The sequence below is a fragment of the Colias philodice genome, chromosome 16, assembly GCF_061535455.1.
Source record: "Colias philodice isolate Cphi_HAF_F1 chromosome 16, ilColPhil1 Martin Lab GWU primary, whole genome shotgun sequence".
Classification (NCBI taxonomy): Eukaryota; Metazoa; Arthropoda; class Insecta; order Lepidoptera; family Pieridae; genus Colias; species Colias philodice.
The window spans coordinates 4,304,700-4,319,619 of record NC_143101.1 but is presented as its reverse complement, the minus strand read 5'-3'; the positions used below and the strand labels follow the sequence as shown (position 1 = coordinate 4,319,619).

The 14,920-nt window shown below is 35.1% G+C and overlaps 3 protein-coding genes across 4 annotated transcripts; 1 reads left to right on the top strand and 2 right to left on the bottom strand.

Annotated features, from left to right (window-relative positions):
* Positions 1-531: 531 nt before the first annotated feature.
* LOC149481597 (uncharacterized) lies at positions 532-2,528 on the bottom strand. The gene has a single exon (XM_089704659.1). The coding sequence runs from the start codon at positions 2,369-2,371 to the stop codon at positions 956-958; it is 1,416 nt and encodes a 471-aa protein (XP_089560785.1). The 5' UTR covers positions 2,372-2,528; the 3' UTR covers positions 532-955.
* A 2,390-nt stretch (positions 2,529-4,918) lies between these two features.
* Secp43 (tRNA Selenocysteine associated protein) lies at positions 4,919-7,529 on the top strand. 2 transcript variants are annotated; one of them, XM_089704963.1, is made up of 6 exons: positions 4,919-5,101; positions 5,180-5,311; positions 5,533-5,761; positions 5,903-6,120; positions 6,551-6,644; positions 7,362-7,529. In XM_089704963.1, the coding sequence occupies exons 1-6, from the start codon at positions 5,075-5,077 to the stop codon at positions 7,481-7,483; spliced, it is 822 nt and encodes a 273-aa protein (XP_089561089.1). In that variant the 5' UTR covers positions 4,919-5,074; the 3' UTR covers positions 7,484-7,529. The 2 variants fall into 2 exon arrangements, with proteins under 2 accessions (XP_089561089.1, XP_089561088.1); XM_089704962.1 differs by having other exon boundaries at positions 4,920-5,101; positions 6,479-6,644.
* Positions 7,530-8,814: 1,285 nt separating this feature from the next.
* Positions 8,815-14,595, bottom strand: Bdp1 (transcription factor TFIIIB component B'' homolog Bdp1). The gene is made up of 9 exons (XM_089704568.1): positions 13,784-14,595; positions 13,332-13,564; positions 12,867-12,997; positions 12,086-12,184; positions 11,709-11,831; positions 11,251-11,422; positions 10,743-10,958; positions 10,050-10,260; positions 8,815-9,819 (listed from the first exon to the last, which is right to left on the bottom strand). Exons 1-9 carry the CDS (start codon positions 14,346-14,348, stop codon positions 9,200-9,202), a joined length of 2,370 nt encoding a protein of 789 aa, XP_089560694.1. The 5' UTR covers positions 14,349-14,595; the 3' UTR covers positions 8,815-9,199.
* Positions 14,596-14,920: the final 325 nt, after the last annotated feature.

Here is a 14,920-nt window from a genome sequence, read left to right as displayed (position 1 = left end):
TATCAAAAACCCGAATTTATATGAAAATAAAAATTAAAACATGACTGCAAATAATTTATGTAGCCTACGTCACTACCACCACAGCTACCTTCATAATTCAGATGATTGCAATGACACCTCACAAGTCACAACTCAAAATCGATCCAACAGTTTATACTGCAGGGCGTGTCAAAGAAATATTATACGTACATACCTACACTCGAAAAACATAACCCTCTTTCTTCCGTAGTCGGGCAAAAATTTGGGAAATTTTTCATTATCTGGTAACATAACACGCACACAGAAGCACCGTGTTCGTACAGTGCAGCGGCGAAATGACAGCACACATAGCTTTATGGAAATGACGATAAATCTTTCGGTTTAGTTCGGCATCGCTCCATCTGTCTTTTATTTTGTAATCTAAGAGTGAACAGATTACCCCACTTGGGTACACGGTATTTCACTTTTTTTTAAGAAATAATTATTATTTTACATTTCTCATCAAACAATAATCTAGGTCAAGGTGAATAAAAGACACATAAGCTTTATATTATTTTATTAATTAATATAAACCAACTTAATAAGTGTATAGAGTCACAAAATATGCCTATATTTAAAAAATTTTATAAAATAGAATAAGCATTTAAATGCAATTATAAAATTTTGGCATTCATACAGATATATCACGCTAATCAATTTTGATTCAACCTATAAATATCAACAGCCTTTCGTTCATAATACAATGTCATCTAAATAATTAATAATTTAATATATTTTAGATATTTATTTTAATAAATAAGTCACATGACTTTGAACAACCTTAGCTGCCATCATAAAAGGACTGGCATTACAATATATAAATAATGACTTTTAATGTAAATACTTATCTAAATCTCAATCCACTTATAGCTATAAATATATAATAAGTAGAAATGTTTTAAAAAATATTAAAATATATAAAATTTTAAACAGTTAACTACAGATCAGTAGTCATGACATTTGTCAAAAGACGGATGCGATGTGCATTGCATGCTTTACATAGAATATGACCATCTAGAGGGTAGCAGCCTCTGCCTTCAGCTTCAGATGATAACAGGAGACCACAATCCTCACATCTATAGCATCGTACATGGAAATTGCGATCTAAGGCCACAACCCGAACTGTCTCCTCCTCCCCTCCTTCAGGCATGATAGGTAGCTCACAAACACAACAACGGGGCGCAAATTTCTTATGAAAATCTTCAATACAATGAATCTGGTTCATTGCATCCACAGTGAATGGAATGCCATCAAGACTTTTGCCACATACAACACAAGTAAAGCAAGTGGGATGGTACGGCTTGCCAGTTGCTCTTAGAATTCTGTCCAATATTGGCTTATTGCAAACTGAGCATTTCTCCAATGTTTCATAGTAATCAGCTTCACAATATGGTTGGCCATCAACATCATAGAATGGATTACCCTGTAAATTTGTATTGCAGTGTTCACAGCGGAAGCACTGAACATGGTACATATTTCCCATCGCTGTGCATCCAGAACTCTCACCAACAACTTTCTCATTGCATTTAACACATGTCCCAAACACATCCAAATCTTGGCTATCAGATATAGATTGGACAAGAAGATCTGTTAAGGCATCCACTTCCTGTTCTTTTGGTAGAGGTGATTTTCCCTTTTTCATTAAATTATTTTTAAAAGTAGGAGTAGTACTTGCAGAAGCTGACTTATTATTTGGATGAGGACTGATAGGCTCGTAAAGTGATTCATAGGTTGAAGCTTGGGACACTCCATACTCCGGATATTCATTCTGATAAATAGGAGGATATGTAGGTCTCTCTTGATTGTAATTTATGTTAGCTGTGGCTCTGGCAAGCTCACTATAATTAGAACTGACAGGTGAAGGAGGAGGCAAGTATTCTTCATGATTATGATTGGGATCATAACTTTTTAATTGACTCATATTGATGGGTGGTGGTGGTGGTGGATTGGAAGTTTGATATGGCGGTATGTTACTGTAGGTAGGGTTATAAACTTTAGATGGCAATGGAACATTGTTTGTGAATGAAACATTAGGAAGGGCGAGTTGAGTTACATTAGCATAATCTTTATGGCTGTGGATATGATTGGCATGTCGCAATACATTGTTGTAAAATGGAGGTGGCGGCGGTGGTGGAGGCGGAGCCTCGTTGGTTAATGTAGATATTTTTAAAGAATATGATGGTTCACATACTTTATGCACCACAGCACTATGTGGAACTTGTGGTTGAGCCTTCTTTTTTGGCGGCACAGCTGGTGGTATCTTTTTGATTCTTCCTGGAGAATTTAGATCTTTATTCACCTGCAATTCTGCTAATTGTTGTTCTAGGGCTTCTATATTATCAAGTCGCGACATATTGAAACTTCAGTTTGCAGACGTGTAAACTTGTTGAGCCATTGACTATTATGATAAGAATCACCAAAAACTTTTATATGCCTTTTTAAGCCTTTGTTGGAAATTGGACACTTCACAGTTCACACTTCTTGACATTGACAACTGCGAGGTATCAGGTAGGTACCGTATGTAGGTATTTCAAAGATAATAACATGAGTCATGAGTCATGACCACAGAACACTATTACTCCTAGCGGAGTAATAGTGTTCTGTGTCCTACTTTACCATCTACTTCTGAATGAAAATAGTTTTTTGTGCAGACGTAAATTAATTCCGAAAAAGTAAATAAAGCGTTTGTAATTTGTATTATTCCCAAACTCTGTTCCCAATCCGCAAATGCAAACGCTTTAATGTCAACAGTCAACTGTCGTCTGTCCAGTCATGACCTAACTCGCCTAAAAGGCTTATTAGACCACCCACAGAGACCACCCAATTTTTAGGGACGCTAACCCTAACCACAGACTAATAATAATATACTACGTATACAACCCTAACTAAGAGTGGTGTAATAAGACTTAGGGAGTTAGTGTCCCGATTTAGGGCGATCGGGTCTGCCCGATCTGCCTAGCTCCCTAAGCGCCCTGCAGATTGGGTAATGTAATAACGTTTAGGGCGGTTAGGGAGCTCAGTTGCCGCGCGACTAGTGCATGGAGTGGCTGCTTTTGTATGTAAGGTGTCACCAAACTTCCCTACTACAGGTTTATATAACTTAAAAGGGAAGTTCCAAATGTTTTTGATCACACCGCCATGTTAACAAATAAATAAATTGTTTATATCAATTGTTTATTTAATTGTTTTAAAACTCAACAAGTGTTCAAATTGTTCTGCACCTACTCTAATTAATTCATTAAAACCCCCGGTTCAAGCACGCTTAGTATTTGCATAGGTATTTGAAAGCTTTTCACGTAACCGCAAATACTCTTTCACCCAGATCTTTCTCTTCTTTTTAAAGTGAAACTTTTATTACATCGTCTCAAACTTTTTGGTCTGTGTAGCGCATGTCGCGTGTATCGCGGCTGCCGAGTAGGTATACCTACTCGGCAGCCGACCGTCACGCGACATGCGCTACACAAAGCAGTGTTCGGAACCGTTCGAACAGTTTCACTTTTACCGTGGTTTCATAAAACCACACAACATTTTTTTTAATATTTGTTATTGCGTCAACGGTTGCCACTGCTAAGGCAACTTTTTGAAGTTTCGATACTGACGGCGGCATAATGTAAAATGCAACAATACTTTTATCTCTCTAGACATTCGCGTATAAACTGAGTTAGGGCCATAGAAATCTAAATAACAAGACACTAGAAGTCGTAAGCGCGCGTGACCTTGTCGCCACTCAGGTGACTTTCACAACACCAGCGTGTTCGTCACTGTTCAGTTGCTCTGGAGACGTATGTGTATAAACATGGTGTGTTTCAGCGTGGTTTCAGCATATCCCATTGCGGAAATTCTTCTACAAGTTGTAATTATACTAATAAAGGAATAATATTTCATCGGTAAATATTTCCTTTTTAGAAATAATGCCGTTTTTCCTTAAAATTATAGAATATTTACAAGTATTACGAATGTCACCATAGTAATCGAAATAACAATGAATGACACAGTCTACCATTCTTATTATCACGCTTAACACAAATTTCAACCTTATTTCTATGAGTTTATGTTCAAAATTATATAATAAATAAAAATAAAAAAATATAATTATCGGTTTAAATGTGTTGATTTTGGCGACAGCGGTTTTCATATGAATGCACATTATATTATAGCACTTCACATTGAAGTGCTATAATGTGAAATTACACAATTCACATTATAGCACTTCTATGTGTCTTGTTATTTAGATTTCTATGGTTAGGGCCCAATTCGCAGAGAAGTGTAATAAGCGCCACACTAACTAGGGAACACGCCCACCCTAGATGCAGGGCCCTTCATATCGGGTAGTGTAATAAGCCTTTAAGGCCGCGTGTCCATCTGCAAAAAAACTTCCGCAAGAAATGTCCGACAGTCTGTCCGACAGCAGCTTGCAAGTTTTAAACTTGGTACCAGGCACTTGGTACATGGTTTAGACTTGCAGGTAGAAACGAGGAATTTGACTTGCAAGCTAGTAAGCTACTGTCAGACAGACTGTCGGACATTTCTCGCGGAAGTTTTCTTGCAGATGATAAGGCGGCCTAAGGTCATGACGCTTAAAGGCATAGTGGCATAGACTCCATAGACCAAATCACAAAGATACTCCACAATAAGGTCATGCGGCTTGACTCAAATAGTGTAATTAATAATTATTTCAATCATAGAGTTAGTGACGACTCAGCTTCGTGAACAGACGCTAAGACGAAATTATACAATTTCAGAACAGATTACTGAACAATAATTTGGGTATTTTCCATTTTATTTTTATAACAAAAAAGTCGGTAGACGAATAGTGTGCTTTATTTAGTGAAAATTGTCAATGTTTATTTGTTTTCAAATTGACAAAAAGTGAAAAAAATTATCTATGAAATATGAATGTCGAATGTCATTGTCAATGATTAATGAATATAAACCACAAATTAACAAACAAAATATATTCTTCATCTCGTGTATTTACGATATATTCAATACTTACCTAATAGAAAACATTTTATTTAATTTCAACAGATTGGAAAAGAAAACTAAATAAATCACCATGCAGTGTCAATTGTGGATGGGCAGTGTAAGTAATAAAAAATTAATTGAAATAAAATGAACTTTATGCCGATAATATTTATCTGAATTGGATTTTCCTTTTCAGTTGGAGCCGAACATGACTGAGAGCTTTATATTGGCCGCATTTCATAGAATGGGTTCAAGACCATTAAATGTAAAAGTTATGCGAAATAAGTTCACAGGTGAACCGGCTGGTTATGCATTCGTTCACTTTCAGGTATTTTTTATTATTTTGTATAAAATGTTGCAGATTCTTTAAAATTATTAACTTGAAAATACTTTTCAATACAGCTTAAATAAGCACCACTACCAAAAATATGTTAATGTTATCCAGTTACTAACTTTATATCCAAAACTGTCAATGAACTGAATCAACCACATATAAATTAAGCATACAAAATGATAATGAAATAGATAATAAATATTTCATATTTACAGACTGATGAAGAAGCTATTGACACAATGCACAAATTGAACGGCAAACCAATACCAGGAACATTTCCAGTTGTTAGGTTCAGACTTAACACAGCTTCAAGGGAAGCCAGAGCTAATATGCAAACAGAAAGAGAATTTTCTGTCTGGGTCGGGGACCTCAGTCCAGATGTTGACGACTATTCACTGTATAGGGTATTTGCATCAAAGTACTCCTCAATTAAGACAGCAAAAGGTAAGATTCTTATTTCTCAGATTATACATATATGTATAGATCATCCCATGCTATGTTATTACTAAATATTATATTAAATCTTTTGTTATTAAATGAAATTTAAGATAAAGCAATGTCATTAACATTTTACATAATTTTTAGTAATATTAGACAATTCTGGGTATACAAAAGGGTATGGCTTTGTACGATTTGGTAATGAGGAAGAACAACGAAATGCGTTATATGCAATGAATGGGTACACTGGCCTTGGAACCAAACCCCTGAAAATATGCACAGCAGTACCAAAACCTAAAAGTGCTATCACAACACCCAGCACTACTACTAGTACTTCTACGAATGCCACTTATACTACTGGAGCGGTATGGTTTTTTCTATTTTATAGCAAATCTCACATAAACTATTCATATGAATCAGCATTAACTAATAGACAATGTGTGCCTGAAATTTCAATTTGAAACACTTATAATTGGCTCTTCCAAAGCAATATAATTTTCGTTTTCGTGCATCACTTCAACGCATATGCAAACTTATAATGAATGTTGTATCAAGCTAAGTTGCTCAGATTAGCTTGTTGTACAGATGACAGCATAACGCAGGCTTCTTGTATTAAATGGATTGCTGCATACCTTGCTTACCGTAAGGTACCAGGAAAGTATGAGCTTATAGTCGGTGTAGTTTGAGTGTAGGTGTAGTACTGATGAGGAGTTGTGATTATAGGAGTACAACCAATATTATGATCCGTCAGCCTATTGGCAAAATTATTCAGCGTGGTCTGGCTACTATGGGCAGGGAGACGCGAGTGCGACGGTGCAGGCGGCCCCGGTAATTGACACCGTGCAGGCCGTGGCTGCTAAAGCTCAGAGCGATGAATTAGCGCTCGTTGGTGAGTTTCTGTTAAGTGCTTAATGGGTTCTTACTTTACCTTTTACTATACTTTTTGTTTATTTAGTATTAATAGTTATTGTTTGTCTATACTAATATTATAAAGAGGAAAAGTTTGTAATTATGTATGTATGTATGGTTTTCACGCATAAACCTCTCAACCGATTTTGATGAAATTTGGCACAGACCATGGGTCCTTAGCCTCTAGGCCCTAGATTACATTATATTTAAGAATGCCCTAGACCAGTAGTCCCCAAACTTATTTTTCTCGTGGACCACTTTCAAAATTTTACTGGTTTCGGTGGACCCCCTGTTGCTACATTTCTACCACATTCTTAAAGTCGCCAAAAAATAAAAATTGTGTCACTTCTGAGTTCTGTCTCTATATTCCGATAGGTAAAATAAAAACGAAAAATGGTACATTTTATAACACTAACAAAAACTATGCTTACATTTTTGCTCTTTACTATCAAAAGCAGATAAATTTTCGTGGACCACCATTTTTTGTTCACGCCTACGTAGACCCCCAGCAAGTCTCCCGTGGACCCCTGGTGGTCCACCTGGACCACTTTGGGAATCACTGCCCTAGACTCTAGGACCCTAGACCTAGATTGGAACCTGTATTTTTACACTTAAATATAATGTAAAAATACAGGTTCGAATCGTTACAATTAATATTTTCTAAATAAAAGAAATAAACGTTTTTATGCACATACAGAACACAAACGACCGATCGACATTGATGAGATGAATCAAGAATTCCTGAACCCAGAGCTATCGCTGTGGGATGGACTGGAGTCGTCGCAGTGGTTCCCGCACGAGGTTATAGAGGCGCATTAAGATATGACTCAAATAATTAGGTTTTTAAATTAAATAATAAATTCTATGAATTTTCTTTTATTTTTCTGTAAGCTAATGTGGTCAGTCTAAAAGGATGGTGTCTGGTTTCTTTAAATGGGTAAGTTTTACCGTTTTTCATATCATTTCATGGATAAAGTAAAGCACAGAAGCGTAACTTCGTGTAACAACTAATGGAAATAGCTACTCACGTTAGTGAGCAAGTAAATAGTTAATTTTTGGGAAATAATAACTTGAGTGGTATGAATCTGTGTAAGCGAAAAATAAACTAAACGCGCAATGAATATTGGCTGATAATAAGATACAGATTGAGCATCTGAGCGACTATAATTCCTAGGTGAGCGACTAAATTTCTAGGTCAGCGACTGTAAGGTGTAAATACTAGAATACATTTTTTCATGTCATTTTCACCCCTTAAAAAAATACATTTTATTTAATAAGACATCAAAATCGTAAAAGTATCCCAATAAACGCAAAATCAGAACATGATCCTCTCGTAATTATCTCTACAACTATTACAATGGCTCCAAACGAATTTGCGGGCATTTGTCGCTCTAAGTACGGAGGAGTCGTCATGTTAATAGTCGGATTTCTTTGCTTTTTATGTTATCGTTTAACAATAGATGAATTAACTATAAAGTAGTAAGGAGTGCAGTAAGGAGATTAAAAGAAATACAGTTTAACTGAAAACGTTTATTGGATACAAGCATAAATATTTATTTACAATCGGGATAAACACATTGTATATTGTTAACAATAAAATAACAAGTTATACCTACTAAAAAATTTCCAATCGATGATAACATCTGTCCATTCTATTTATATATCCAATATATATCACATGTTTGGAAATAATATCTTAAATTAAACAAAGTATTATGCATTCATACGAAAAGTATTTTGGCCTATTAGATTTTCATCATCAACATAGTAGTGGGGCCTATTTGTTGTTTACTTAAAGATAACCATTGATATAGAATTTCATATTTTACACAATTATACTTTTTAAATAATAGTCAGTTTTGACCTATATTGTACACAAAAATACAAACAAGTACTTATATATAATAAACACGATAATGAAGTTGTTTTCAAAGCCCTACTTAATAAGCTAGAGATTTACAAACTTAATTGGCACATTATATATATGAGAATTATAGTAATCGCACACGAGTCGTTATAGCTGTTATTATTTGTATAATTTCATTTCATTTAATTTCTGTTATGATGACGAATTTTCGTCCATGTAAATATATATCTTTTGGGGCCGTATTATTATGACCTCTTATTTCCAGACAGTTTACGCTATTTTTATTGTATCATAAATAAACATGGCCGGTTATTATGATCATAATATGTTTAGCCAGTCAGTTCAATGCACGGCGTAAACTGTCTGGAAATAAGAGGCTCCTGATCACCTGATAGTTACATTATAAGTTGCATCTATATTGAATTTTGAATGTAAATTGGATCACTATTCATTTCCCATGTGCGATTATTTTAAAGCTTAAAGACTTAATGTATAACAATATTAACAATTGAATTAGAAACAAATGGATGGTTAAGAAAACTTATGCTTGGTATAATTAAGTTTACATTGCCTATTTTATATGTACTAAATTTTTAAAGTCACTCCACTATTTTATACATAAAACATCCATTCTTTTCCAAGTCTAAAATCTGCAACACAATTAAACATTAAAGCTGTGTGATGGAAAAGGAACTATTTCGCGACCGTTTCGAAGTATCCGAACACTTGGCACTTGGTGTACTAGTCCGACTATCACCACTATTCGGAGACATTAGAGGCGAGGAACTATTCGACACTGTACTTTTTGGAGTTCCTTTCTTCATATACCCAACTACGGAATTCAACAACACTGTAGGTAAAGCCACTTGAGTTAATTTCCCCGGTTCGTGTGCTATGTATGTTTGCAGCATCTTTTTTCCGGGGGATTTTGGATTGTTCACTGTCAGAACTATGAGCGATCCCGTTTCGATGTTTGCCGGAATGTTGTTTAGAGAAGTAACTACTTCAGGTGTTTTGTTGATATTTGGAGTCTTAGAAGTTGTTGCGTTTGCAGGACTTGGAGTGTCTTTAGTTTTCTGTCTCTTATTTATCATTGCTAGAGTGGTGAGGGTAGGTGTGGGTGGCGTTGGAGTATTTGGTGGTATTGGTACTGGAGATTTTGGTATTGTCCGCTTCAATGGTTGTGTTTGTTTCGCTCGTTCTAGCAAATCATCTGCTGTTGCAATCTCTGGTTTGTGCCGGCTGCCTTTGGATTTTACAGATACTTCTAGTGCTTTTAAACCTCGACCTGGAATAGAAACAAAAATAAATTATTAAATATTAAATAAATGCTTAGCATTATAATTTTTATGCAAATAAATAAAAATTTGTATAAAGTAATGTTGTATTCGTAAAAGTCATGTTATGCTATGATAATGAAATGAAAACATTATTAAATAGTTATTTCCTTTTACCAAAAGAAGCTTAATCAAACATGAAATCTTCATAAAATTTAATTAATTATTAAAATGAACTCACTGCTTCTATGTCCAATCTCTCTAGCCGCTCGTAACCGATCCTTTTCCTCTTTCTTCTGTCGCATAAACTTGTCCTTCTCTTCTTGCGCTTTACGCTTTTCTGCTTCCCTTTCGTCTGTGAATTCTTCTTTGAGTGAAATGGCGTCCCACTCTATTCTTGATCGTAGCGCTTTATCAACTTGTGCACCATTTAACTTCTCTTCTTTTTTGAACTGAAATAAAACATTTAATTGGTTTTAGAAGTTGATCATGTTGCAATAATTCAATTATTTCATTGTATTAAAATTTCTTCGATGTCGAAATGTAATGTGATACAGCACCATAATATGGCAAGAGAGCGTGCTAGCGGGTATACGCCTTATTTGCGTAGGGAACGGCAACGCAGTGCACTTCGCATTACTTATCCTCAGCTTGAGTTCGCGCCTCGTGCGATCCGCTAACAAAGCATGCACTCGCTTTATTTGAGTAAAGTCTTCGTAGTCAAATGCGAGCGGTCCGGCAACACAGCACACTAGTACTACCTACAAATATCAACCATTCGGCAACGCAGCACCACACAATTACCTTCAGCTAGATCTCGCGCTTCGTTCAATCCGGCAACGCAGCACACTTGTGCTCTCGCCTTGTGTGGTCCGGCAACGCAGCACTCTCAATTTTGTCCTCGCTATGCGCGGTCCGGCAACACAGCACTCACCTTTACTTTCAGCTCGCGTCTCGTCCGATCCGGGAACAGAGGAGCCATCAGCGTGAAGTCAGTACCAATAGCCGCAAGTGCTCTATAGAACCGCACAGTCTCAGGGGCACTCCAGTCAGCGGAGCGGGCGCTACGCTTGTACTGTCCACGACCAGCTAGCCACGCACCCTCGCGTACTATGGAGGACACTTTCTGGGTTCGCGTTTGTTTTATCACCTGGGAATATAAAAAGGTCAATTTATTTTTCATCACTTATTTTCATAAAACAAAGAGACATGTATGTATTATCTACATTGCAATTCGGACGGTTTTTTAACATCTAAATGTTGCAATATGTATATCAATGAAATTGTGTCTATGAGAAATGTTACTTTGTTACGAGTCCATTACTTATTTAATTTAAATTTAAATTTTTTTTATGTGACTAATTAGCCACGTTTCGATTCCCGGAGTGCTAATAATCTAACTACGCCTTTATGAAATATAATATCGTCGTCGTATTACTGACCAAACTAGACTCATCAAGAACGATTTCTCCATTTGGCCCCAGTTTAATTTGTGGAACAGGCGCCGCATCGCTTTCTGGCGGATCATCTGCGTCTTCTTCTTTCATCTCTTTTTTCTGCTTCTCCAAGTCTTTTACACTCTCTTCTTTAGCTTTTAGTTCATCTTGATCAGGCCTAGAAATTCATATTAAAATTAATAACTAGGGCTCCTCAATATAATCGTTACAAAGACAAAATTTAATTTTAAATTAATAACTAAACTACTCTTTCTTTCACCACTCTACTCACTTTCTTTCACCAGTAAAACACTGGTGAAAGAAAGTTAGTAGAGGCTAGTTCTTTATTCGCTATTTAGTCAAACTGAACAAGGCACAATTATAGACCATTTATTAAGTAGGGTTTGTATTGGAAAGCAAATAATATACAAGGAACAACAAAAAAATAGAAGAAGTATACTTACACAATAGGGTTGGTTGTAGGATTGTAGAATATGAGATCATACATAGTCAGGGCTTCGCGTTTTACGGCCTCCCGTCGTCGTCTCATCGCCATTAAACGCCTGCTAGCTTCCATTCGTCGAGTCCTTAGTGTAACAATAAAAAATATGCAATTTCTGTATTATAATGATTTTGTTTAAGTTTGCATGGCATATATGTCGTAGAAAATAGACTTGGGGAATATTTCAGAGAAAAATAAAAAAGGATAACTTGGTATTGAATTTGAAGTTCAGGATAATATTCATAAGCATCATAATAAAAAAGTAAGTTATTTGCAGTTTACGCTTGCCATAGTTTTTTAATTATTTTTTAATGATAATATGCAATAAATATAACATACTTCTGTATTTTTTCTTTGAGTGGAGATGCTGGCGTTGGTTGAGTTGTCGCTTGACTTATATTTGAACAAACAGAATCATTCCTTATCCGACTCACTTCCCTGAAAATATAACATTTATACATTTACAATTAAATGTAATCAAGCAATATATTTATATAAACTTTAGTAATTGGCAATAGTTAGTGCATGTTTTTCTTATCTTTCTTGAGAGCTTTAACAACATGAGCACAGAAAATAATGGAAATTATGTTAAGTGGTAGATAAAGGAAAGATATGTACACAAATTAAAGTTTATATATTGATAGTGTGAAAATATATAATTACTAGCTTTCCGCCCGCGGCTTCGCCCGCGCAGTCAAAGAAAAACCCGCATAGTTCCTGTTCCCGTGGGATTTCCGTGATGAAACCTATCCTATGTCCCAGGGTAAAAAGTAGCCTATGTCCTTTCTCGGGTATCAAAATATCTCTATGCCAAATTTCATGCAAATTGGTTCAGTAGTTAAGGCGTGATTGAGTAACAGACAGACAGACAGAGTTACTTTCGCATTTATAATATTAGTATGGATTTTATACAAAAAGCAAAATAGTTACATATAAAATTCTCATGCATTAATTTGAAAATTTCTAGTTCTGTGTATTATTTTTCTGTATTTCATGATATTTCAAAATCACTACATAGTATAAACCAAAGTATGAGAGATAGGTAACTGTTTTTGGTCTACATCTACTAATTATTTTTAAATACTTGATATCAAATTTTTAAATTTGGGGCATATCTAACCTATTCAACAGTCCCTGTAGCGTAAGGTGTTGTGTATGAGAGTCATGTCTCTGTCTTGCAGGGGCTGGTGTGGTAGTACCACTGCTTAGTAGACTGCGGCGACTTTCATCTTCCGATTCACTTGCACTACCCTAATGATATAGAAAAGTTTTAGCAGTTTAGAATATTATGTTTTGAATAGAGCAACTAAAAAGTTGTTAAACTGTTCTCTGTACAAACTGCTATCAGAACTTAAAACTATACTTAAATAAAAATTTATACTTGAATAAATAAAAGTTAAGGTTTTCAGACAGAAATACATTTGAATGGTTAGTGCAATGTCAAATAATATGAAAAAAAAAAAAAAATATTCTTAGGTTAATATTTTTGCATGCATTTATAGCTGAAATAAATTCACTTTATTTAATATTTTTTTTAAAACTATTTATTTAATAAATTTTTTTTTTCACTTTATTTAATGATTACCTGTATACTATTTCTTCTCGGTCCCAAGCGTGGTACAGGACGGAGTTTCGGTCGCACTTTACTGGGAGATGGTAATGGGACAATGGGATCAAACAAGACTTCTGCATTTTCTGAGATAATTTCACTTTTTAATTTTTCTAGCGGTTTTGGTGCACTGCGAGCAGGCTGTAATGGTACAATCCCATCCATTGCATCTTCGGTAATACTTTCTGGTACACTTGGTACATTATAATCTGTAATTTTATAACATTTGGTATAAAAATTGTTGAAGTTGTGCTGTTTGTAAATAAGAACAGAAAGAGTTAATATTAATCGCATATTTTTTTAATATTCATAAAAAAGAGAATTTAAATCATCCATTCCATTTTATAACTTAAACTTCTGTTTCTTCAATTACTATTGAAACATATCTATTCAATTGTCTGCAGATCATTATTTAAATAGGAACTTACCATCTGTGTTTGCTTTGCTTCTAACATTGTTTTGTTCTATTTTACTTATAGAATTACTTGCAACTCTCAATTCTGTATTTTCTGTAAGTTCATGATGTGTAGGAGTGGCTTGATGAAGAGGAGTTTTGGCTTTTGAAGTATCTATGCCTTTTGGTGGATTCTGAATTAGGTGAAGTTTATTTGGTGAAGTGAAGGGTCTCTTTGGACTGTTGCGAATTATAGGTGAAGCAAAAGCCCTTTTCGGACTATTCCTTATGATTGGAGAGGCAAAAACATTACGTGTAGTGGATGGTGATGGAGTAACTGCTCGCGTCTCTTTCTCTTTTGTAGTTACGTTTTCGGAAGGTACGGTTTTTGCACTTGAGTTATCATTGCCCGAGGCTAGGGTAGGTTCGTCACTTTCAGAGAGCGGAATATTTTTATTTTCTTCACGATCACTAGTAAGAGGAGTAGATTGTTTTGGACTATCAGTTTTAGCAGGTTTATTACTTTCGGCTGTGGCTGCGTTTTTTCTTCTTGGTGGTAATGCTGTAACAGCTTTAATTCTTGCTCTTCTTGTTGACATTTTAATTCAAATACTATCAATAATATAACAGAACCCTATTTTAACAATAACTGTTCACACAACTTACTGGCCTTTATTTAATTATAAGCTCGTAGCTTGAATAATAATAATGAATTCTGCCGAATAGTTATTCACATTTCCAACGACTTTACACTGAATTATAATAATTTAATTTTTTATTTACAACAGTACAATAATTAAATGACACGCACCATGCTTCACGCAATAAAGTAAAATCAGTGCTGCCGTTTTATTCTTTTAAAACTTCCCTATGAATAAATTATAAAACAAGCATGGATGATCCATCGTATCGTCTGTTACAATACATTATTTTCAATTTATATAATTACACTGTCTTGAATGGGCTTTATTTCTAAATACTTAAAAAGTTCAAAACTTGGAATATTTAATTCTAATATAACTTCGCCAGAGTTTACTCCCCACAACTTGCAAGGAAAAGGCAACGGCAACACTGATTAAGACTGTCAATGTCATTGCAATGTCACCATTCGTGTCGTTTATGCACAGATTATATTTAATATTAAACGTTTACCTGTAGCTGTGATATAATT